Source organism: Cryptotermes secundus, unplaced genomic scaffold (genome assembly GCF_002891405.2).
Source record: "Cryptotermes secundus unplaced genomic scaffold, Csec_1.0 scaffold117, whole genome shotgun sequence".
Taxonomy (NCBI): domain Eukaryota; kingdom Metazoa; phylum Arthropoda; class Insecta; order Blattodea; family Kalotermitidae; genus Cryptotermes; species Cryptotermes secundus.
Genome location: NW_019737981.1, coordinates 2,698,240 through 2,721,015, shown reverse-complemented (window position 1 = coordinate 2,721,015; position 22,776 = coordinate 2,698,240). Strand labels below are relative to the sequence as shown.

General features: G+C 38.1%; 2 protein-coding genes across 5 annotated transcripts; one reads left to right on the top strand and one right to left on the bottom strand.

Annotated features, from left to right (window-relative positions):
- Positions 1–74: 74 nt before the first annotated feature.
- LOC111870537 (mitochondrial ornithine transporter 2) lies at positions 75–11,525 on the top strand. 2 transcript variants are annotated; one of them, XM_023862900.2, is made up of 7 exons: positions 75–165; positions 2,014–2,100; positions 2,919–3,163; positions 5,271–5,432; positions 7,800–7,974; positions 8,984–9,133; positions 9,537–11,525. In XM_023862900.2, the coding sequence occupies exons 2-7, from the start codon at positions 2,034–2,036 to the stop codon at positions 9,653–9,655; spliced, it is 918 nt and encodes a 305-aa protein (XP_023718668.1). In that variant the 5' UTR covers positions 75–165; positions 2,014–2,033; the 3' UTR covers positions 9,656–11,525. The 2 variants fall into 2 exon arrangements, with proteins under 2 accessions (XP_023718668.1, XP_023718669.1); XM_023862901.2 differs by lacking the exon at positions 75–165 and adding an exon at positions 185–553.
- Positions 11,526–14,148: 2,623 nt separating this feature from the next.
- LOC111870561 (FAST kinase domain-containing protein 5, mitochondrial) lies at positions 14,149–22,257 on the bottom strand. Of its 3 annotated transcripts, none has more exons than XM_023862945.2 (6): positions 20,671–22,257; positions 19,190–19,308; positions 15,151–15,310; positions 14,588–14,814; positions 14,346–14,483; positions 14,149–14,253 (listed from the first exon to the last, which is right to left on the bottom strand). In XM_023862945.2, exons 1-5 carry the CDS (start codon positions 22,133–22,135, stop codon positions 14,376–14,378), a joined length of 2,079 nt encoding a protein of 692 aa, XP_023718713.1. In that variant the 5' UTR covers positions 22,136–22,257; the 3' UTR covers positions 14,149–14,253; positions 14,346–14,375. The 3 variants fall into 3 exon arrangements, with proteins under 3 accessions (XP_023718713.1, XP_023718712.1, XP_023718711.1); XM_023862944.2 differs by having other exon boundaries at positions 14,350–14,483; XM_023862943.2 differs by having other exon boundaries at positions 14,149–14,483.
- Between the last annotated feature and the right edge of the window lie 519 nt (positions 22,258–22,776).

Below are 22,776 nucleotides of genomic sequence, written 5' to 3'. Positions count from 1 at the left end.
CCAAGACCGCCAAAGACTCTCATACCACGTGTTTCTATTGACACTTTGATTCACGTGTTTTCCTTCACCAATCACAGATGACCAATGATGAAATGACGTTAGTGATCGTTAGTGATCTTAGTGGCGAGGCGAAGAAGCGTTACTGCCAAACACAAAGTAGTTTCCGTAAGTACTGAAACATTAATTTCAATTGGTAGCGTCTTGTAGCTTAGGCGTAACGCTTGTGCAGTTCAATGTGCTCGATGCCTAAGCACGTTGAACCCACCCATATGACTGACATAACGTATGTTAGAACAGCATACGAAAGCGATAAAATGCTACTATTTGGAACGTAATAATTAAGATATTTTTGTCGACCATGTTTAATGAAAATCACGCATCTTTACTAGTATATATGAATATAAAATTAAGCAGTACATGAAACCGGATCCGAAATTAAACACTTCAGGCTGAGATTGTCGTGGACATCATGTGTGCAATGTTATGTTATTTTGCTAAGAAGCTGGTTAACTCGTATATAATTTGCTCACATTTCTCTGAAGAAATTTAAGAGGTTAGTAAGAATTTCCCGCATACATTTTCCATGGAAGTTATAAAAAATTTCTTTCATGCTTTGTTATAGTTTTGGAATTTCAGATGATTGTAAATATTTAAACCATGAAATTTGTAAGATTTGAGGTTTTCACGGCGGTGACTATGAAGAAAGCAGTCTTCTGGGATTTGGCACCGTGTATATGTGGTGTTAACCGATGTTTCGGAGGAACGTATCGCCTCCATCTTCAGGGTAGAAAGAAAAATATAAGAAATCCGCAGGTGAAGAGACCGTAAGAACTGGTACAAGCAGTCCTGTTATTTTTTATTTGTCTTTAAGAACACTGGTAAGACTGGATATCTGGAGTGTGTAGTCCTGTAGGTGGCACATGCTGCCTCCATCTTGAGGGTTGAAGTGTGACATTTCAGCTCTGAATGTGGAGACAGACTTTCCCTCTGAAACCTCGGTATCCACCCAAAAACTGCATGATATAACAAACTGGAGGACCACAATATGAATAATCACTGCCATGCATTCCTCAGGTCAACTTAATGATACACTGTGCTGAATGTGAAATGGCTTGGTAAGAATGATGAATTTGGGAGAATGAGAGCTAGTTACATAGTTTTTATAAAGTACTAAACATGCCTGCCTTGAGGGTTTGAGAAAACCGCGAAAAACCTGTAAAGATAACCACCAAGTAGCATTGACAATAGTCAGACCAAGTATATTTGATATACATAGCAGTTTGCAAACTGGTACCATTTCTATCATCATGAGTAAGGAGGAAAGGATCTTGCTCAGGTGGAGTCATTAAAAGAGCCATTCTTGATCGCTGATGACAGAGAGAGATCCAGTTTCCAGTTCCTCAGATAGTGGACAATGTCCAACATAATATTTGTGTAATTCAGTTTCAGCTTATGGTGGTTTCTATATAATTTGCATTGCTTAGTTTTATATTTATATTCTGCTTATAACTTCTTTCATTGTTGAATGATTGGGAATAGATATTTCTAATGGGCCCAATCAAGTAGAATCATTTCCCTTCTTACATCTGATGATGAAAGTGGATCCAATTTCCAGACCACTGTATATATCAAATACTCATATGTCTCAGACAAGAGACATTGCCCAACATAATATATATATAATAATAACTCAACCTGGAGAGAATCAAAACTAGGTGCTATCTGATTACCATTATCACCATGCTAAATCTAATTGGCATCGATTTTAGTTATGTCTTACAGTATGTTAAAAAAAAAGCTTTCATATGAGTGAACCTGTGATAAAAGGTGAATGAACTTTGCCACTAGTAATGTAACTAGAAAAGTATGCTTTTGGCAAGTTAAAGTGGTTTTGTCAGTTAGTGACAGAGAAACACATTCAACTTCCCTCCCATTGGAGGTTTTCCCGCATTTACTGTGGTCTATAGTTTTGATTTTTACTTGTCATTACTTTAGTCAAGACACTTGTTTCAGAATCCTGAGTCACTAGAAATATGGGTCCTGAAGGAAGCTCTGGTAGTATAAAGGATGCAGCAATTGATTTCTCTGCAGGATCATTAGGTATGCTGAAAATCTTGACATACTATATACATATATGATAGATGTGAAATGTGAAACCCACATACTGATCAGCATAATTAAGTGGTGGCATTTAATGAAACATATCTTATTAGTGTATTGAACATTACTCAACCCATGGAACAGGGTTTCCCATGAACAGTCAGTCAAGATTTAGCATAAGAGATATTTTATTATTTTTATTATTATTTTGGAGGGGGTGGGTTTCCCCATGCACTGTGATCATTTGTTGATCTATTGTGCGTCCCCCTTTAATTATTCTACTAGTCGCCATGCCCTTCCAGTACTGGTGCTCACTATCAGCCCGTTCGGCCAGCGAGGTCGCCCCTCTCTGGCAGTGGTCCCCAATACTTCCCCATCTGCCGGAGGAATTGGAAACTACTTGGGTGGGAAACTTTATGCCTAATTTTGCTCAGAGGTCTCCTAGAGACATGAGGATCTTTTATGTGCCGTAAATTTACAAAACAGAACACCTGGCTTAAAGTTCCTCTTGGAGGACTTGTTCCCTGAATTTTTCCACCCTTAAAAATTCCACAACCTCCGTCGGGTTTGAATCCGTGTACCTTGAGTCATGAGGTGGGAATGTTACCCCTAGACTATAAAGAAGAATAACATTAATGAGGATGATGATGCAGTGTTCTTATATTTCAGTTTTTTATTGTTGTGGGAGGAAAGAGTGAAATCATGACTGGTGCTCAGGTTTACCATATTGCCACTTAGCAACTTGACTGTTTTAAAATTTGTAAGTATATGGATATTTAAGGTCCATTTTATAATGATCATATTACTTATAATTTCAGGTGGTGTGGGACTGGTATATGTTGGTCAGCCTTTAGACACTATTAAAGTGAAGATGCAGACATTTCCAAACCTGTACCGGGGGATGGTCGACTGCTTTCGACAAACCCTAATGAAAGAGGGAATCACCAAAGGACTGTATGCTGGAACACTTCCAGCTGTTGTTGCTAATGTGGCTGAGAATTCTGTATTGTTTGCCGCATATGGAACATGCCAGAAAGCTATGATGATGATGACAAGAAAGGAGGTCCATACATAGAAATAATACATAGTCTGAAGACTACTATATTCTGGGATGTACCACTGTGTAGTCCAGTAGAGGGCCCGACATTTTAGAGGAATATCAGTAGAATTTGGCAGAGTATACATTGCTAGCTCCCAGAAGATAACATGCTTCACAGTCACTGCTGTGAGAAACTCAGATCAACAATACAGAATCCTTTCATTTAATTTGTGAACTGTACCTACACTGCTGTTAAGAATTACTTTGACTCCTTTTAAGTACTCTTTATGTTTGGTCATCACCTTCTTTACTTACTCCTTGGCCCTATGGTCCAGTAAGAACCTTGGTCTGCTGTATAACAGATGCCCATTCTTCTCTGTTATTTGCTTTTAGCCTCTCTCAGTTCACTTCCAATATACATAAATCATTTTGTATGTTCCAGAATGCCTGTTCCAAATAAACGTAACTTAAAATGAAGTAACTTCATTTTATCAGTAATAATACTTCTTATCTGATCAGTTGTCAATATTATTATCCATATTACTTATCACCATTATTTTATATTGTATATTGATTACTGTGATACTGTGTAAACTTTTCAGATTGTTTTATATTGCAAACATATTGACAACTGCTTGATTTATAAGCAAGATGAGTTCATACAACTTGACGATTTCTATATCTGTTCGGTTGTTTAAACCATGTAAGGATTTTATGGAATGTGAATAAATGAATGAATGAATGAAAACATTCCAAGTAGCAAGATATAACTCCCCATCGTTATAACCATTTTCTTAAATTTTCTATCTGGCATCTATTGTTAGGTTTCTTAACATGTTGCTTTAAGAGATGAGGTGTTAGCCTCACACCCAACTCTCATAACCTGGAGGACCAGGGGCTACCTTTTTTCTGGCCCCTACATCTTGATGCTAACAAGAGTTTATGTCCCTGCTAGCATGTCTGTCAAACCTCCCAGCCACATTATGTTAGTAACCTAAGAGGAGGAATCACTTTAATTATTAATATTCTTGAAATACAAATGTGTATTATGTTTCTAGAGTTGACAGAATATTTATTTGGTTATTCAAAACTGGTTGTCATTATTATTATTACTGTTGTTTTTTTAATTCTTGTTACAGTTAATTAAAAAATAATTATATATATCTGATCACAGACTGCAGGCCTAAAGCTACTATAATCTTGAAGGCGAGAACATTTTTTATCTTCCTCTTTGCATCCGACAATAGCCTTTCAAAGACTTCTTTACCTGCCTGAAGCTTCTTCATGCTTCACATTAATAGATGAATGTAAATAAAATAAAATGGATCATACTGCTACAGGGTTGCTACATGTCTGTCTTGCCTGTCTACACCAGCTGGCCTCTCCTGGACTACAGCTCTTCATACATTCTTTTCGAATTAGCTGATTCTCAGTCAGGTTTCTCACTGAACAGCTGCATATCCCATGTCAGATATTTGCCAATCACAGCGAAGTTAATTGTGACTTGGAATGGTGTTCCCCACTGAAAATACTTTGTTTGCTGAAATTAATATTTCCTGCATCTTTGCTAAACACTACTCAGTGAATTTTCATAAATGGAAAATCATCTCCTGTCCATTACCACTGTTTGTTTGTTTGTTAATACTTCATAGCATGAACAGATAATCAGTCAGTTCAAAGATTCAACACTGCTATCATTAACTTAACACACTGTGAGTGATTAAATGTCACATTAAAGTTTTGGGCCTAGCAGTCATAGGTAGACATGTATGAATGAATGTATAAGGGGTGGGCCTTCTCGGCCCTTGCACCGCGACCTACAGTGAACATACAAACAGTTTCAATTGGAAAAACAAACATGTCAAATAATACTTCAAAATTGAGATATATTTTGATTCCTCAAAGATTATTCTATGATCTGTGAAGTTTTTATGTAAATTTGACATACAAAATGTGTTTAGCTATAATGTGAGCTTTTGTTGATGATAATAGAATATGCTGACTTAAGAGACAGTTACACATCTTTGACAATGAATAAGTTGAACATTTAAGCTGGCACTGATCTCTTGAATGAAATAAGAACTTGCATATAGTCTTACAGTTCCAGCTTATGGTAATTGCTACTTTTCAGAAAGTGGAAGACTTGAGCACCTTGGCCAATGCTTCAGCAGGTTTCTTTGCTGCATTCTTTTCATCTTTCACACTGTGCCCTACAGAGCTCATCAAGTGCCAGCTGCAAGCCATGAGAGAAGTGCAGATGCAGTCTATCACCAATGGTGGCCATCATCAGCTGGTTGGTATCACTTCTTAATAACATTTTTCTTATAACTTCTTTATTAAGACCATCACAACAGAACCACATCAAGGTCAGTGGCTGGTCGTTGTTTACGTTCCCTATAGAATGGACAATACTTTGTAAGATGAGGCACCGACAAAATAATTAACATTAATATTACTACATCTACATCACGAGCCTCCACTAACAGTTTTTATACACAAAATATAGAATACTCTAATTTTTCCTTGGGAATGAAACAAAATCATAAAAACCAACAACTGACTCAATGATGTAAAGCATCAATTGAAGAATTTTATTCTTGTTTTATACTATAACTTTTGTTTTATATAACCTGTTTGTTGTATTTTTACATCAAGTATTTTAACATAATATTATTGTATCCAATTTTATTAATACTGCAGTTCAGTGGTGTATATATGTTAGCCATGTATTTGCCTGATGATATAGCTGAAACATGTAGCAGAACCAAAACCAGGCACTGATCTTGATATAGTTGTGTTGTGACAGTCTTAATAAAGAAGTTATATATTATAACACAACAGGATGCATGAAATGAAAAACATTTTTCTTATTTTAAAGCATACTACACATTGAACTTAGTGTGCTTCTTATGTGTGTAAGAACAAAGAGAACTGCAGGTTATGTTGATATTTGGTCAAGAACAAATATGTGAAATGCTTATTACAATTTTAATTCAGAACCCATTTTTTAAGGAAAAAACTTCCTTTGTCCATAACCAGCCAAGTGCCCTATCAGAGATGTCAGCAACTTGGCTACCAGTCATGTGATATGAAGTCACCCAAGTGTCCATGGTTAGAAGCCAACATCTAATTATGTGATTCATTATTATTAAAGCTATTTTCCAAAACACTTAATATTAACATGCACACACATGCGAAGCATATCAGAAAGTTCCCAGACTAGATCAAAAAACAAATGCTGGATTAACTTACTGAATTTTGAGTGCCATTTCCTTCAAAATAGTTTCCTTGGAAACATATATACACTGATCCCACCATTTTTACACACTTCAAAAGCACTGTGGAAGTAATTTTCCTTAATGCTGTTGAGTACAGCTTGCAATTCCCTGGATGTCAGACACTGTTTCAAAACATCGTCCCTTCAGTTTCATTTTCTATTTGGGAATCAAATGAAATCATGGGGCTAAGTCTGGCTAGTACGGAAGATGGGGAATGATAACCACGTTGTTAGTCACAAACTCTGTGGTTTTCAGGGATGTGTGGGTGGGCACGTCATGATGGAGCAGCAATGTGGTGCATGTTTAGATTTTCTGTTAAGATCTCCTGGCAAACTCCATAACTTATCCCAGCAGTGTCTGCAAGCTCACCGGTTGTTCAGCAACGGTCTTCATTGATAAGTTCTAAAAAATTTTCAACATTTTCTGTCATTTTGCTGGTGTCTGTCATCTTCAACTGACACTCAACTGGCCTTGAAACATGAACGTCATTCAAAAACCACGGTCGAGCTTAAAGAATGTTCTCCAAAAGCCTCATGAGACATTTCAAGGTTGTTGGTAGCAGATTTACCAAGCTTCACACAAAACTTGATGCAGACATGATGCTTGATTTTGCCATCTATCACAGACAAAATGAAACATGAAGTCAAAAAGTACTCGTGTAAAAACAATGCATGTTCGCAGCGCAGTGTCACATGGCAGATTGATGGAATAGGCTTACGGAAGTGAGACCTGGCCTCCCCTCATTTTTTTCACCTAGGCAGTTAATGATAACAGTCCGGGAACTTTCCAGTACCACCTCGTATGCATGGGTGCTTATATATATATAAAAACCGAATTTGTTTGTATAGTTATGAAACATGCTATCTTATTTTGAGGAAAGAATATGAGCTACAGGAATATGAAAAGCAAGTACTCAGGAAAACACTTGGCCTAAGAGGGATAAAGTAGCTAGAGACTCTGTATTATATAATGAGGAACTTCATGATTCATAAAAGCCTCTTAAAAGAGTAAGGATACTAAAATCTATGAAGCTGTGATGAGCTAGGAATGTAGCTAGTATGAGAGAGACAAGAAACACAAATATGTGGTGGCGAAAGATTTTGGGAAACAAACATGGAATACTAAGGATATATTAGGAAGCCATTAAGATGATTTTAGGCAGAACAGGTTGTGAGGAAGGGTAGTGGCTTGGAACTGGAACAAAATATCATTTCCAATGTTATGTTTTTAAGAATAGTTCTGCATATTGCAGAAGTTAAAAAAAATCCCACAAATTTTCAGTTTTAATCTTAACCACTAGCTCTCTCTCCATGAGTGTTATGTGATTTTCACTTCCTTCAATAGGTGATTTCAGCATAACCGATTTTTCACTTTATTTACAGATTGGCCCATGGAAACTCACACAGAAGATAATCCAGCAAGAAGGAGTCCAAGGCTTGTTCCGAGGATTAGGAACAACAATAGCTCGTGAAATGCCAGGATACTTTTTCTTTTTTGGTGGTTATGAGGCCACTCGTGGTCTGCTTACACCAGTAGGAAAAACAAAAGATGAAATTGGTATGAAACTATATATATTTTATGATTACTTATCATTTTATTTTATTTAAAAGTGGAAACTGAGAATATTTATTGTACTGCTCCAGAACAAAAATTTTAATCTACCACATTCAGACCAGACCCACGGAAGAAACCGTTTCACGTATCTGTAGCAAGTGGAGGGTTATTAATCCCCATTTTGAGAAATTCCTGCCACACAGACCTTCCAAGGTCCAGAGTGCAAGTTTAATTTCAGTTCATGAACTACAGGGATGATCCTTGCATAAAACTGTGTTGTTATTAGTGATAGTCTAGAACCAATCGGAGAGATTTATGTTCAGCTCCTGAAGGATGTCCCACACCAAGCAATATTTTGATGCAGCAGTGGAGAAAGTGTGGCTGTAGAGGGGGGGGGGGGTTAATTTTATATTCACAGAATACATTAAAGTGTTCAGAGGGACTGTGAAAGAGATATGGATTGACATTTATATAATTAAGGATTGCCGTGGCCCAGTGTATATAAGTTTCCTTGCAGTACCCTAGATATCTAAGTAATTCATAATCGTAAGATTTGAGGCTTTCATGGCGGTGACTATGAAGAAAGCAGTCTTCTGGGATTTGGCACCGTGTATATGTGGTGTTAACCGACGTTTCGGAGGAACGTATCGCCTCCATCTTCAGGGTAGAAGAAAAAATATAAGAAATCTGCAAGCGAAGAGACCGTGAGAACCGGTAAAAGCAGACACAGTCATCTTACCATCTGATGCTGCATAACCCATCCAGTTAAAATTAGTGCTAAATAATCAAAGAACCAATCAGTGAACCTAACAATACTGTGTGACCTGCAAGAATCATTATTAAATTTTTTCTATGTAATATCCATAATATCCATTAATTGCATCCCTCTTGGATCCAGATATTTTCCTAAGCATTTTGTTTTCAAACACTTGTATACTGTTCTTCTCCAAAGGAACTGATTTTCTCTGAAATGGTGTTACCTTCACTTGCACTGAAACCATATTTCCTGCAGGTCCACTGTGTACAATGATATCTGGTGCTGTTGGAGGAATTGTGTTTTGGATTGTAATCTTCCCTGCAGATGTTGTGAAGTCTCGGATACAGGTATCAAGATTGTCTGGTTCCCTGTTATCCATTATGCTGCAGATATTCAGGCAGGAAGGTAAGAATTTCACACAAATAATTAGTAACAGACATCAAATTTTCATACAAGTTCAAAGCCCATATTTGGAATCCTCTTGATGCATTTTACATCCTAAGTCCCAAAGAACTTAGTCTTCTAAGGTCTTATAAGGTAAGGAACCTCATGCCTAAACATCATATCATGAAATAATATAGACTGATTCTCCAGATATGATCTGAGTTTGTCTAGTTGTGGTTGCAGTGAGTCAAGAATCCCTGCCAGGAATCAAAACCTGGCCATCCAGCTTGTAGGCAGTTGCTTGTGATTTTGCTATCCTGGCCCACATGACAGAGAAAAAAATTACAGAAAACATTTATATGTTTAGAGTAACTTTCAGCTCTCTTCTCATTGACTTTTATTTAAATATTCTTGTATTTTCTAGGCTATCAGGCCCTCTATAGTGGATTGCAACCTACGCTAGTCAGAACGATTCCAGCAACTGCAACACTGTTTCTGTTGTATGAAACAACAAAGAAAGTCCTGCATAAACTTTGTGATTGATGACTGTTGTTAAATCTATCATTGGGAATTGTATGAAGTGTTCTGTTTACTGTACCTTAACTTGACTACCATGTGGGCACTTTTCCCACACACACATCTCATGACAAATTCCAGTTTATCCCAAAGTGGTGTGGAATTTTAACAGATCATAATTTATTTCCATAATTCTCTTTATATGCAATCCATACATCATTCTTTCAGAAATGAATATTATGTAAAATGAATTCTTTAAGTGCTATGAACAGGAAATGCAAAGAAAGTGCATTGTTCTTTCAATATCAGAAAAAACAGAGAGTTGGAGCATCAGTTATTTGTGCTGAGAAATTTCATGTGAGCATATGTACATATAAATTTAATATATCCATACAAATTATGTTTCAAAGGTAAATAAGTTTTGACAGCTGTTACTATAATTTGGAGTAAATGCATTTTTCAAACACTCTCTTTGCAGTAATGCTTAGACAGTGATGATAATTTACTGCAGACATACACAGCACTGTCCAAATTATTTTTCCACATACATATCAATAGACAAGGAGAATGAGATAAGTGAGTCATGTAGCATGCATGAAGGAAGAGGCCGCTTGGGAAACCAGGGCATAGATGGAAGGATGATATTAAAGTGGATCTTAAAAATGTAAGATGCGAGTGGACTGGATTATCTGGCCGAGGAAAGGTTTCAGGCCTGGGTTCTTATAAACATGGTAATGATCCTTCAGGGTCCATAAAGTCCAGCAATTTCTTGGGCAGCAGAGTAACTGTATAGCTGTTTCACCTAATGCAGTCCAGATTTAAAAAGAGAATGTTTCAAATGAAAGTTGTAGTCAGTAATGAGATCTGTTTTGCATTGTGTACACTCAGCTGTGCCTAAAAAAAATAAATTAAGTTTGATTTGAGCTTCAAGTAGACTAGGTAATACATTAAATCCCTCAAGTAGTTTTGGACCTGAAACCTATCACAATATTGGCTTGATGTAGTGGTAACGTTCTAGACTTGTATTCTGGAGGTGCTCGATTTGAATCTCGGTCCAGACACCTGCTATCATGATAGGTTTTTCATCATTTTCCTCAGTCCTTTCAGGTAAGTGCTGGGATACTACTACCTCAATTGGGCAATGACTGTTTCCTTCCAAGTCAACACCCATCATTCTACCAATCAACACTAGACAGTCTTGTTAAAGTCTACAAAAAAAAACATATCTCTGGACAAATGAACTACACCATTATGCATTAATTTTATGCACTTCTACAACCACATAAGTTCAGAAACGTGTGAATAGCATAACAACTGTGATATGTTCACTCCAGCTTAATTATCTTGCAAACTATAAAACTTCTGGAAAAACTGCACTCAGGATAAAATATCTCATGTTTCCTTACTACTTAGCTTGAAATATTTTTTACTGTGATAAATATTAAATGAGTTGCATGTGAGTTATGCTTGAAATGTGTACAGAAAACATGTGGGGTCTTGTAAAGTGTCTCTTTTTATTACTCCTTTTTTAATAAGTTTTTCAAAGGGATGTTCAGAGCAGCTCAGTGTTATTAAGTGAGCTGTGATATTTGATACCAAAGGCAAATATGATGTGCAATAAGAAGTTTGAGAACCACTACTGTATGTGACATCTTGAGGTAGTAGGAGAAATGTATGAAAATGTTAAACCAGTTTTACACCTCATAATTGTTAATTAACAGGGACCAATACTTATGAAATTATGTAAAATGCATAATGGAATTGATTAAATTTTTTGTACTGTTACTAAACTGTCATGTTGATTCAATTTCCCAGTTATCTTCACTTAGGAGAGAAAATCTGTATTCTTTTCTGTCCTCTGTGAGTAATTTTAATGTATGTGTCCATCTGATGCTCAGTTATACACCTTCATTTATTAAAGGAATTCTGTTGTCACCTCCATATGTAAGACTTGTCCGTACCATTGTATAATGTGACCAACTCATATCTGTGTTATGGTTTCATATTTTATTCCAGCTTCTTGACAACTAAATACAAGAACTCTGTGTTAGGAATGTTAATGTCACATATTAGAGGCCTAGGGCCATTTTGGCAAAACATTCCTAACACTTGGTCTTGATTTTTATAATGAGAACCTGATGTTAGGAATTTTAACAATGTAATGTATTAGGGGGCTGGAGCTGGGACAGCAGTTGGTATAGTGATTGGCTACGGGCTGGACAACTGAGGGGTCAAGAATTTTCTCTTCTCCATGTCGACCAGACCAGCTCTGGGGTCCACCTAACCTCCTATCCAATGGGTACTGGGGGGCTCTTTTCTCAGGAGTAAAGTGGCCTGGGCGTGAAGCTGACCACTCACCTCCAGCTAGCGCCACGGTCAAGAACATGTGGATCTATACATCCACTCCCCTGTACACCTTTATGGCACAGTGCTTAATTAGATAAGCACAGGAACAACTTTATCTTTATTATGGGGCTAGGTTCATTTTAGCAAAATATCCCCCAACCTGGAGAGCCAGGTCCCCATATTTATATCCTCCAGGAACAGGGTGGCCTGGTTACATCCTTAAGCACCAGGCTCTTTTTCGTCACCTCTTATGACTCACAGGGCTATGATGGAGGTATTCGACCCTACTTCCACACAGTCTCAAGAGTCCTGTCGCCAAGATGAACTGATTGGTGGTAAACCGCAAGTCGTAAAGTAACTCTGACACTCATATGAGCTCCGCAATTTGCACACAGCTTTCAACCTTCCTTATCGTATAAGACAAGGCAAAGCCAGACACAGAAAATTAAGTGGCTTAAATGTGGTGGTAGTCAAATGACTAAGCTGCCATTGTAGAATAAGATAGGCATGATCCACTTCACAAAGCCTGTACTGACAGAGGACTTGTATGTAGTGCAAAAGAAAGAATTTTCAATAACATACTATAAGTGTGACATGTACACTTGACAAGGCCAAGCATATTCATAAGAGAGAAACTTATCTTATCAGAGAGGGGGAGCACATGGTAGCATAGCTGGTAGAGGCACTACACTACAAGCCAGAAGGTCTCGGGTTCCAGTCCTGATGAGGTGGATTTTTTCAAGTTACCTAATCCTCCCAGCTGCACTATGGCCCTGGGGTTGACTAGAACTCTCGACAGAAATGAGTACCAGGAATCTTCCTGGGGGGGTAAAGGGCGGGTGGCGCATAAGGCTGACAACCTTACCGCTATATGTGAGCCGACTACAGAAAATGTGGGAGCCTCAACATCTCACAACCCTGTGGGCCTTCACGGCCTGTTACAGTAATAGCTTTACATTTTTCTTACCTTTACCTCATCAGAGAGGATGTTACATAAGGACTATTATTTGCAAGTGTTCAGTTGAAAAACAATATTCAGAAAAATCAGTGTAAAATCATTATCTGAGTTGTCTGATGCAAACTGTACTTCAGATCAGAATCAAAAACCAACTCTTCTATTTTGTTTGCACTGATATCACATGGACATTTTGCCATGGAGGTTGCAGTGGGACTACTGATCTGTTTAGAATGAAAGTCCATATGGCATCAGTTTTACATGAAATATTCACAGCTGTACGCACGGAGATGTACAAAACACATGATGCATCAAGAGTATCCAAGTATTGGACACAGTCCTGTCTTCTGGGATATGACACCATGCAGTCCATTGAAAGTCAACTGACATTTCAGAGGAACATATCACTGGTTTCTTGTTTGGCTTACTCTTGGACCATGAAGATGGAGGTGACACGTTACTCTGAAACATTGGTTGACTTTCAATATAATACACATTGTTACATGCCAGAAGACAGGACTCTCCATAAACACTGCTCTGAGAACTGCAATCATACAAAACTGAAGGCATTTTACTGTGTTGCTAGCAGCCTAAGTACTGGCAGAGATGGATCAACCTGAAGTCTGTAAGCTCCAAACCATCAAAATTAAGTCACCAGCTCACAGTGGTATGTCTCAGAAGTAATATAGTATGGCACACATCAAGCAGAATTGATTTGTGTGCCCTCAAACAAGCAGTTTCTTTAGTAATATCATGCAGTTGGTACACTAACTGCCTGTCCACATTAAAGCACAGATTCACTAGTTAGTAAACTAATGGCTCATCCTGATTAAGGCTTAAACCTGTGGTTACTATACTAACTGTGAGTACAGAAAGGGTTAAACAAAATTAGTGCTACTTTTACCACTTGTGAAATAATTTATTCCAACTTGCTTATACTTCTCATAATTACACCATTCTACCACTGATTAATTATAATCTCCAGGGCTCGATAAACATACTTCTGCACTCGCCTGTGACAGATAAAAAATGATGTCCCACAAGTGGATAAGTCTTTGAATTTATTTGCTAATATTACCTTTGTTATTTCTCCACATCATATGGTAAATATGGGTGGGAATGAGGGTCACTGCTGTGTCTTAATGTCAGATGTAGAGAAGAGATCAGAATGAAACACAATTTTAATGACCTGGGCAGGCACAGTTTCTCTTGTGGATAAATGTCTGATGAGCAGAATTTCTGCATGACTGGTGAACTAAGCAAACACCTGTTGACTCCTGGTTATCTCCCCTCCTTACTTCTATATAGATGGAAGAACCACTGTCTGGAGAAAATAATAACCTCAGTCAATACAACATAACTCAGAAATCAATCCACACCAAAAATAACATGATATTTATATACAAGCTCAGTCACCCACTCTTGTTGCCAATATCACAGCACAATTCATCTCACAGTACAGGACACCTCTTCTTTAAATTCTTCCCAAATCTTCTTTGCTAGATACCTTTCTTGTTCCTCTACAGAGAGTTCTCTCCATTCAAACCATGGAACCTGAAAATACATAAATATGATATACCACACATTCAACTGAAGACTAATTTTATCTGTGCTGTAAAGGGACCACGAACTGAAGTCATTCGAGAAATGTAACTTACAATTACAGGTTTGTAACCCAACAGCTGTAGTTGTCGTAACTTGGAAGACATGGTACCCACAGGTTTGTTTAGTATTCTGATGTAAGAATTCCATCCAGCAACTACAATACAGTACCATTTTGTATTTGGAACATCTGGAGCCCTTTTGCAAGTTCCAATCTCCAGATTGCAGAATGAAGGTGGAATATCAACAGCTGAACCATCAGCACAAATACCATACACAATGTCTGTAAACAAAGTGAAGGTGAGAAATACCAGAAACCAAATTCACTCTAGCTATATCATGCTTTACAATTCCATACACCTGTACACGNGGGGGGGGGGGAAAATCAGTCAGTATAGTGACTATGGATAAGGATTTTTTTTCTTCATGTTCTTGAGTGGCTTTGAAGCCCACCCAGCCTCCTGTCCAAAAGACACCAGGGGTTCTTTCCCTTGGGATAATGCATTCAGAGTGTGAAGGTGACCACTCACTTTCATCATGTAATATGGTATGTTGCAGTTTCAGGATGTAATGCCAGAGATTTAGTATGCACAAACACATTTCACAGAGTTGAACATACCTGCTCGTTCTCGATGTGGAATAAGATGTCCTAAGTGCACCTTTCTACGACCACCAAGAACTGAAATGGCTACAGAAATGACTTCAAACAGAAGCTGATCTGTTGCATTTAGTTTCTTCCTAGTCAAATCTTCATATTTCCAGACTCTGTCAGTGTATATCTAAAGAGATAAATCTAATTTGTGTATGTTAATTAAACAATATGCAATAATGATCCAAATGTGCATCATCCTAGCATTTAACCTGTGTCTAAAATATCTTTGAGACTGCTGTCATCATGAGTTAGTGACATATCTCATTATGTCATTATTAGAAATTTACTATGATATACAATGATATACATAATATATTATTCATATATTCATACATTAATTATTAGCCCCTAATGTGGCAGCACATATTTATGAAATGGCAGACAAAGTATCTTCTTTTATCGGAATGCATGATTCAAAATAGTCAAATGATGAAAAATTAACAGTTGTACTTTTGGCATAATCTTAGGTGTTGAAAGAATCCTCAACTATCTCTTCTGCAGTTAATGATGTTTTCTCAACTTCAATGGTACCAAATGCATGGCATGGATTCAAATGCAAAGTGTTTACGTTATGTCCATAACAGAAAGCTTCCATTTCTTTCTCAAATAACAATAGGTGATTAGATATAACTTAGGATCCAGCTATCATAAAATATAAGACTTGGACTGAATCATCAGAAACATGAACTATATCTGTTGCTGTACTTCTTTTGGACTTCATCCATTGTCTGGTATGTAAAAGACAAAAGACCGCGATGTTTCAGAGACTGGATCTGTCTCCATCACTGGTCCAGTGATCGAGACTAGCTCTTTCTAATGGGCCCAACTGAGTAGGTTCATCCTTCCCTACCCACCTGAAGACGGAGACAGATCCAGTCTCCGAAACGTCGTGGTCTTTTGTATTTTATATACCAGACGATGGATGAAGTCCAAAAGAAGTACAGTATACACCATCATCAGAATCCTTTCAAATCTATATCTGTTGCTGTTACTCCCAAATTTTTATTAGACAAATTCTGTGAGTGCAAGTGATAAATTCTCTCAGCCACAGGTGAAGCACCCATATCCTGTATTAGAAAATGCCGGTGGTCAGAGAAAAACAGCAATCCCCTAATATACATGACACGGCTTAACTACTATTCCATCGAATCTCCCACCTCGTACAGCATGAAGTGTATAAAATCAATGCACAAAGTGAAGGTCATAACATGTCTATCAATCTCTCCTTCTACTAACATGTTTCACTTCCAGAACTACTAATGATATGCATGCTGGAATGAAGAGCTCTCCCAATGCTTAATTAAGCACCATGGCATGAAGATATATGGGAGAGTGGAGGTATAGCTCCACCATATGGCCGTGCCATAGCTCAAGCAGTTAGTCACTGGCTTCCCACTGCAGCGGCCCGGGTTCGATCCCAGGTCTGGTCAAGTGGGATTTGTGGTGGAGAAAGTGGCGCTGGGGCAGGTTTTCTCCAAGTACTTTGGTTTCCCCTGCCAATCTTCATTCCACCAATTGCTCCACAATCACCCTCACCTATCATCTGGGGCTGATACAATAGGCCAGAAATGGCTGCAGTACAAGGGACTCAGTCCCACCCCACTAGCAATAAAAAAATAATAAAAATAGCTCCACCATTCTTGGCCTCCGCACTAGATGGAGATGAGTGGTCAGCTTCACACCCCTGGTACCCATCTGACAGGAGCTCAGATGGACCCCAGAGCCAGTCTGGATGCTGCAGAGAAGAGAAAAACCTCCTGCCAGGATTTGAACCCCAGCTGACCAGCCCAAAGCCCACTGGTATACCAACTGAGATATTCCAGGTGATACAACAGACGTCAAACAAATGTATATTTTGTTGATATGAGCATAGCTCTCCCTGTTCTTAATTACACACCATGCCCTGAGAGCATGGGTAGGTGGAAGGGTATAGTCCCATGCAGTTTCAATCTTGGACATCAGACAGAGATGGTCAACTACAAGCACTGGCTACTTTACATATGGGGAAAGTTTCCCATACCTATTATATAAAATGCTGAGTGGTTCCCAAAGCCAGCATGAACACAACAAGAGAGAAAAATTTATGCCCCTACCAGGAATCAAACTCCAACTGTCAGGCTCACAGTCTAGTTTCTGTATTTACTGAGCTACCCTGGCTTCTCATATTCATCTAACATATGGAACTGAAGTTCTCTCTTCCATTCTTTTTATCAAGAACTATCCCCTTCCCAACCTCAGCACAGATACCTTTATATATATAGACACACACACATAGAAGAAACAGCGAGGATTCTTACTTTCATGACAGGTTCCATGGCTCTGCACTACACAGTGAACTTGCTGCGAGGCATATATGAATTTTGCCAGTGAATCACCATGCCTGACAGCTGATAATTCAGAATGAATTAGTTACAATTCCCAGATCACAGAAGGTGTTAAAAATTCTGTCCCTCTACACACAGATCTCTCACAATTAATTGTTTCAATAAAGAACACAGGTACAACAATCCTTGCACTTACAGCACACCAGACACTAACTTTGACTGGATGCAGCAGGTCTTCATGGGTTAGATATGGATTCTGTGAACTCCAGTAGTGATTATTTTATGTATTTATGTATTCCTGCAAGTGAAACCACACTTCATCATAAAAGAATGTCAACTGTGGGCCGATCTCGCCTTCGATGACATACAGTACAAACCAATTGAAAAAATGAACCCTGCTAGCTTGATGACACAGCTGCAAGGCTTTGATTACTATTGTTTTATAGGGTTTAAGCTTCAGCAATTGCATTGCCCTCCTTGCATTAGACTGTGACAGTCATCTCTTAAGCTAGACATTTCAGTGATTTTCTAGCTATAAGTTCAAGTCTCGCCCCTATGTCATCTAACCTCTCCTCAGTAAACACTCGGCACTTATGTTTTTGTTTCTTGTCTATCAAGATTCCCATTGTTCTTATTCACTAAACTGTGAATTGTTTGTCTGCTGGGAACTTTTTCATCATGAAGTTTTCGGCAACTAGCAGATCTGTATTTCACATGGATGTCATACAGAAATGCATGTTGCCCTAAAGCAAACCGCACCATGATGTACCACTCTGTTCACTAACTGTAAATGAGAAAAAATGGCTAATGGACCTGACAACTGTTGCCTACTGCTGACAAATTATAAACAAACTCCTAAGCACAAACCGCGCTGCTCGCAGTGTTTGAATGCTGTGAAGCGGTCCACAAGTTAATTACTTCCCTTCAATCCAAATGTTATTGGCCATCAGGCATGCTGACTCATCAGCAAAATTCATATGCACCTTGCAGCAAGCAGTGCACAAGTCATCGTGAACTGGTCAACAAAGTTTAAAAACACTCTGTAGTTCACCACAGTGCACTCTCATTTTTAGGAGTACATACTGGATTTCAGTCCTTCGATTTTTTAAAAAGTAAATAACTTACATCTTTGTATATCACAGTCCATCAATAATGTGACAATTGTTCCGTTTAATTTTATATCTCCAATTTCACCATTTAACACTTCACACAACATATTTCGCCCATAGATGGCCATCTTCAGGAGTCTCAATGTATCGAAACTGCTACACTCCTCTGATGTGCGCTAAAACCACGCTCTGAAGTCCACTCATAAGGGGTGTCATCCACTTGTTTAGAGCTATGTGATTTATTCCAGATATTTTACTTCAGCAGCTTGTCTGTTGTTTTGCTATGTCTACAATCTGTAATATGCTCCTTGCTTGTGTGCTGTTCCCTCTAGCAGCGCGTGGTGTCATCTTCACTGCGTACATCAGAGCAGTGTAGCAGTTTTGATACATTGAGACAACTGAAGGTGGCCATCTATGGCCAAAACATGTTGTGTCAAGCGTTAAAGGGTGAAATTGGAGGTATAAATTTAAACAGAACAACTGTTGTATTATTGACAGACTGTGATATACAAAGACGTTAATAATTAAAGATTTGCAACATGATGCTGAAATAGAGAATTACAAATAACTTACCTTTGCTAGATAATTTCTAAGTTTGGGTTCAAGTCGGTTTCCATTGTATTCAGGGCATTCTAATCCCACACCAATGTCCAAACTTAAGATTTCACGTCCAACCTTGTTATTATTTTTTCCTGAAAAATTGAACCAAATTACATAAAGCAAAGGAAGAGAGAATGCATCTACTTGGAGTCAGAATATACCCGTCATTAAAATGACTGACTATATAGACATATAGGGTTTGATTTCTGATAGAAGGGAAGATTTATTTCTTCACCACCACTTTATCCACACTGGCTTAGAGCCACATCTATCTGTACAATTAGTTCCATAACTCTTTCTCCAAAGGTAAAACAGCTGCAGTATAAAGCAGACTACATGACTGTACTCAGTGCTGAGGTTAAGAATGCACAGATAGGGTTAATGGGTTATGATACACATAAAATTACCATCAAGCATATTCATTTTCTTAATAAGTAATCTTAAAGTCCAACATCTTCCAACCTTAACTGCCCATCTCCAGGGGTTACTAACACTAAAGAACACTACATAATTTCCATAAAATATTTTTAAATATTTATTTAGATTTAATTGTAAATACTCACAATTAAAAATATTTCAAACATTAATAATACACTACATCAATGACAGACAGAGGCAGAAGCTTTTCATGCTGTTTTGTAGGTATACTGATGAATGTTATGTACACTAAGCTCATAATTGTCTTTAAAATGTCATTTAACAGCATCTTGCAGCATAACTGTAATGGTTCACAAGTGAAAATGCTCAACAAATTGAGAATTAGATTCAACTTAAATTACATAAATATTTTACAAAGGAGTTGGGATAGCTCAGCCTATGGGCTGGCCAGCCAGGGTTCAATTCTCAGCACAAGTAAGATTTTTCTCTTCTCCATAGCATCCATACTGCCAGTATATCCACAATGACTTCTATCAAATCAACAGGTTATTTTATGATTTCAGTACTGCACTCTATACAGAATTGGACTGGATCTGCAAGGAAGCAGTCATAGCCTAATTGAGGTATTAGCCTGGAATTTGCCAAGAGGGACCACAGGAAGCCACAGAAAATCTGTCAGGATACCTGGTATCGTGGCTAAAATTCAAACTCAGCATCTCCTTAATACAAGTCTATAGCATTACTATTAGACCAGCCCATTCATGAAGACTGGATTGCAAATAATATGTCTGATTTCCCTACATTCTTATGGCATGGTGTTTAAGCACATGGACAACTCTGGACCTAACTGGCCAATCAATTATATCTGTAACTGTGACAATGTACATTGCTGGAAATGATCTTCAATGTAATATAGTAAGAAACAAAGTACTAGAATCAAAGATGGAAAACTTAGGTGAACTGATGTAATGATCTACTCATAAACCATCTTTTTTCAAAGATATGAATTACATAAACATAATCAAAGCTAACATAAATAACATAAATTGAGAATAAGCATTTGCAACTTGACATACCATAGACGGTGTGAATGAAACTTTTATCCAACACTTTACTGATCTCTTCATTGAGGTAAATCTTTTGCAGGGAGAGATAATGGAGACAACATGATAAACATTTGGGATGCTGCTCGATTTCTTGAGCTCTTTCACTTCTACAGAGCTCTTTGGCAATCAACTTATAGATAGAAGGCTCCATTTTATGCTCATAGTTGTACAAGGACAGAGCAAATGCAAGCCTTTCTAAATCTTTCAGTCTAGAAGATTCAATTTCATTAACAAATCGCTGCACAATCTCATTCATTGTCCCTTCATGATACTGATTTATGTGTGTACCAAGTAATGCAATATGTGTGCAACAGAGCTGGGATACTCGGTTTATATTTGGCACAAGCTTGTCCATAAGAACAAACAATACATCTGCATGTGTTGGTTCAAGGGAGTAGCGGATAACTTTAAGAAGAGCAGCCAGTGTGATTTCATGGATGGTGTCCACTGAATTTATAATTCGTCTTATAAGTTCAGTAAGAAGAGTTTGACTCCTGATTGGTTTTTTGCTTTTAAAGAATCCCATGGCAAGAATTCCAAGATCATCCAAAGTAAGTTGATCGAGACAGTTTTGAAGGCTGTATTCAAAATCGTAAACTGATATATGAGGTGGAAATTTACGACGTATGTTTATGTAGAACATACACTGGACTAGCTGAGAACTGGTGAGTTTCTCTGGTCTACGACTTAATCTCACAGTACAATGCCACATAAAATCTGATATTTTCCCTAAATTAAGCAAGTACCAGTGATCAGCAACAAACAGAAGCTTATTACGATCCCACTTTTCCATTCTTAACACACACTGTTTGTCAACCTCCTTCCATAACTCAACATAGTTTTCAGAATATGGTTCTGCAGGTGAAGGCCATTGTCTGAGACACGCTAATATTCCTATCAGATCATTGTCATTTAACTGTGAACATTTTTGTGTCAGTGTTTTAAATATTCCCTCAAAAGTTTCACCGTTCACGGAATGCTGTTTTTTAGAAAACAGTATCATTTTTTTAAACCCAACAAAAACACTTTCTGCTGATTCACTGTTCCAATCTTTCCTTGTCATATTTTGAAATTCATCATCAGATATCTCTTCGGTTTCAACAAAACCTTTAGGAGCTAATGTGACTGTATACACGGGATTCCTTTCCAGCACGGCATGTGCATATGAATTTTCCGTAAACTCCTTTTTAACTGTCGATGAATTTGTGATTACAGTCTTAAACTGACCATAAACTTGGCAACTTAATAAATTCCCTAAAAAATTATTCTTAAGGGGAATATAAGTCTGAATGTTCAAGTAACTTCTTTCCCAGGCCATAGCCACATGATAACCTTTATGCGGATGCAAACGAGTGATAAGTCCAAACTTCCGGACTTTAATTTGTTGTACACAATATAACGTATTTGGCAATCGCAACAGAAAGTACTTCAACATTATAGAGTACAACAATTCTAAGTATTCATCTCATGTAAGAAGTATAAAATATAATTTCACGTGACACATACTTTCCTTTCCCTAACCACAATACAAAACAAAAATCACAATTTCCCCACCCAGCTTCCAGCACTGCCAATACTTATAACCAAATGTCACTACATACGCTTCGTTCCCAACCAGCCTGCAGCGCTGTCAATGGTTAAAAGAAAAATGTCACTATAACAATGCCTAAAATTTAAAATTTAAATTCGCTTAGTGGGGGGCGGAGGGCAGCTGGGTCCACTCGGCACGGCGGCCACTGATTGGCCTACTGTACCTGCCCCGGCTGATTATAATGATGGAGAATTTGGTGGAATGAAGACTGGCAGGGGAAACCGAAGTACTCGGGAAAAACCCGCCCCAGCGCCACTTTTTCCACCACAAATCCCACTTGACCAGACCCGGGATCGAACCCAAGTTGCCGCGGTGGGAAGCCAGCGACTAACCGCTTGAGCTATGGCGCGGCCTACATAACCGTGCCTATAACTATTACCGATGTAAAACAATCACCTCAGTACTTACGTACTACTACTATCTCTTAAGCTCGGCACGGCCTGGAGGCAAGGATCGCTGGAGGTAAGTGGTCAGGTTCACGCCCA

Coding starts and splice junctions, on each gene's coding strand:
- LOC111870537 (XM_023862900.2), top strand. CDS start 2,034: ATGGGTCCTGAAGGAAGCTCTGGTAGTATAAAGGATGCAGCAATTGAT. Junction 2,101..2,918: donor TTTCTCTGCAGGATCATTAG/GTATGCTGAAAA, acceptor TTATAATTTCAG/GTGGTGTGGGACTGGTATAT. Junction 5,433..7,799: donor ATGGTGGCCATCATCAGCTG/GTTGGTATCACT, acceptor CTTTATTTACAG/ATTGGCCCATGGAAACTCAC.
- LOC111870561 (XM_023862943.2), bottom strand. CDS start 22,135: ATGTTGAAGTACTTTCTGTTGCGATTGCCAAATACGTTATATTGTGTA. Junction 15,311..19,189: donor TTAGAAATTATCTAGCAAAG/GTAAGTTATTTG, acceptor TTATCTCTTTAG/ATATACACTGACAGAGTCTG. Junction 14,815..15,150: donor TCCACATCGAGAACGAGCAG/GTATGTTCAACT, acceptor CTTTGTTTACAG/ACATTGTGTATGGTATTTGT.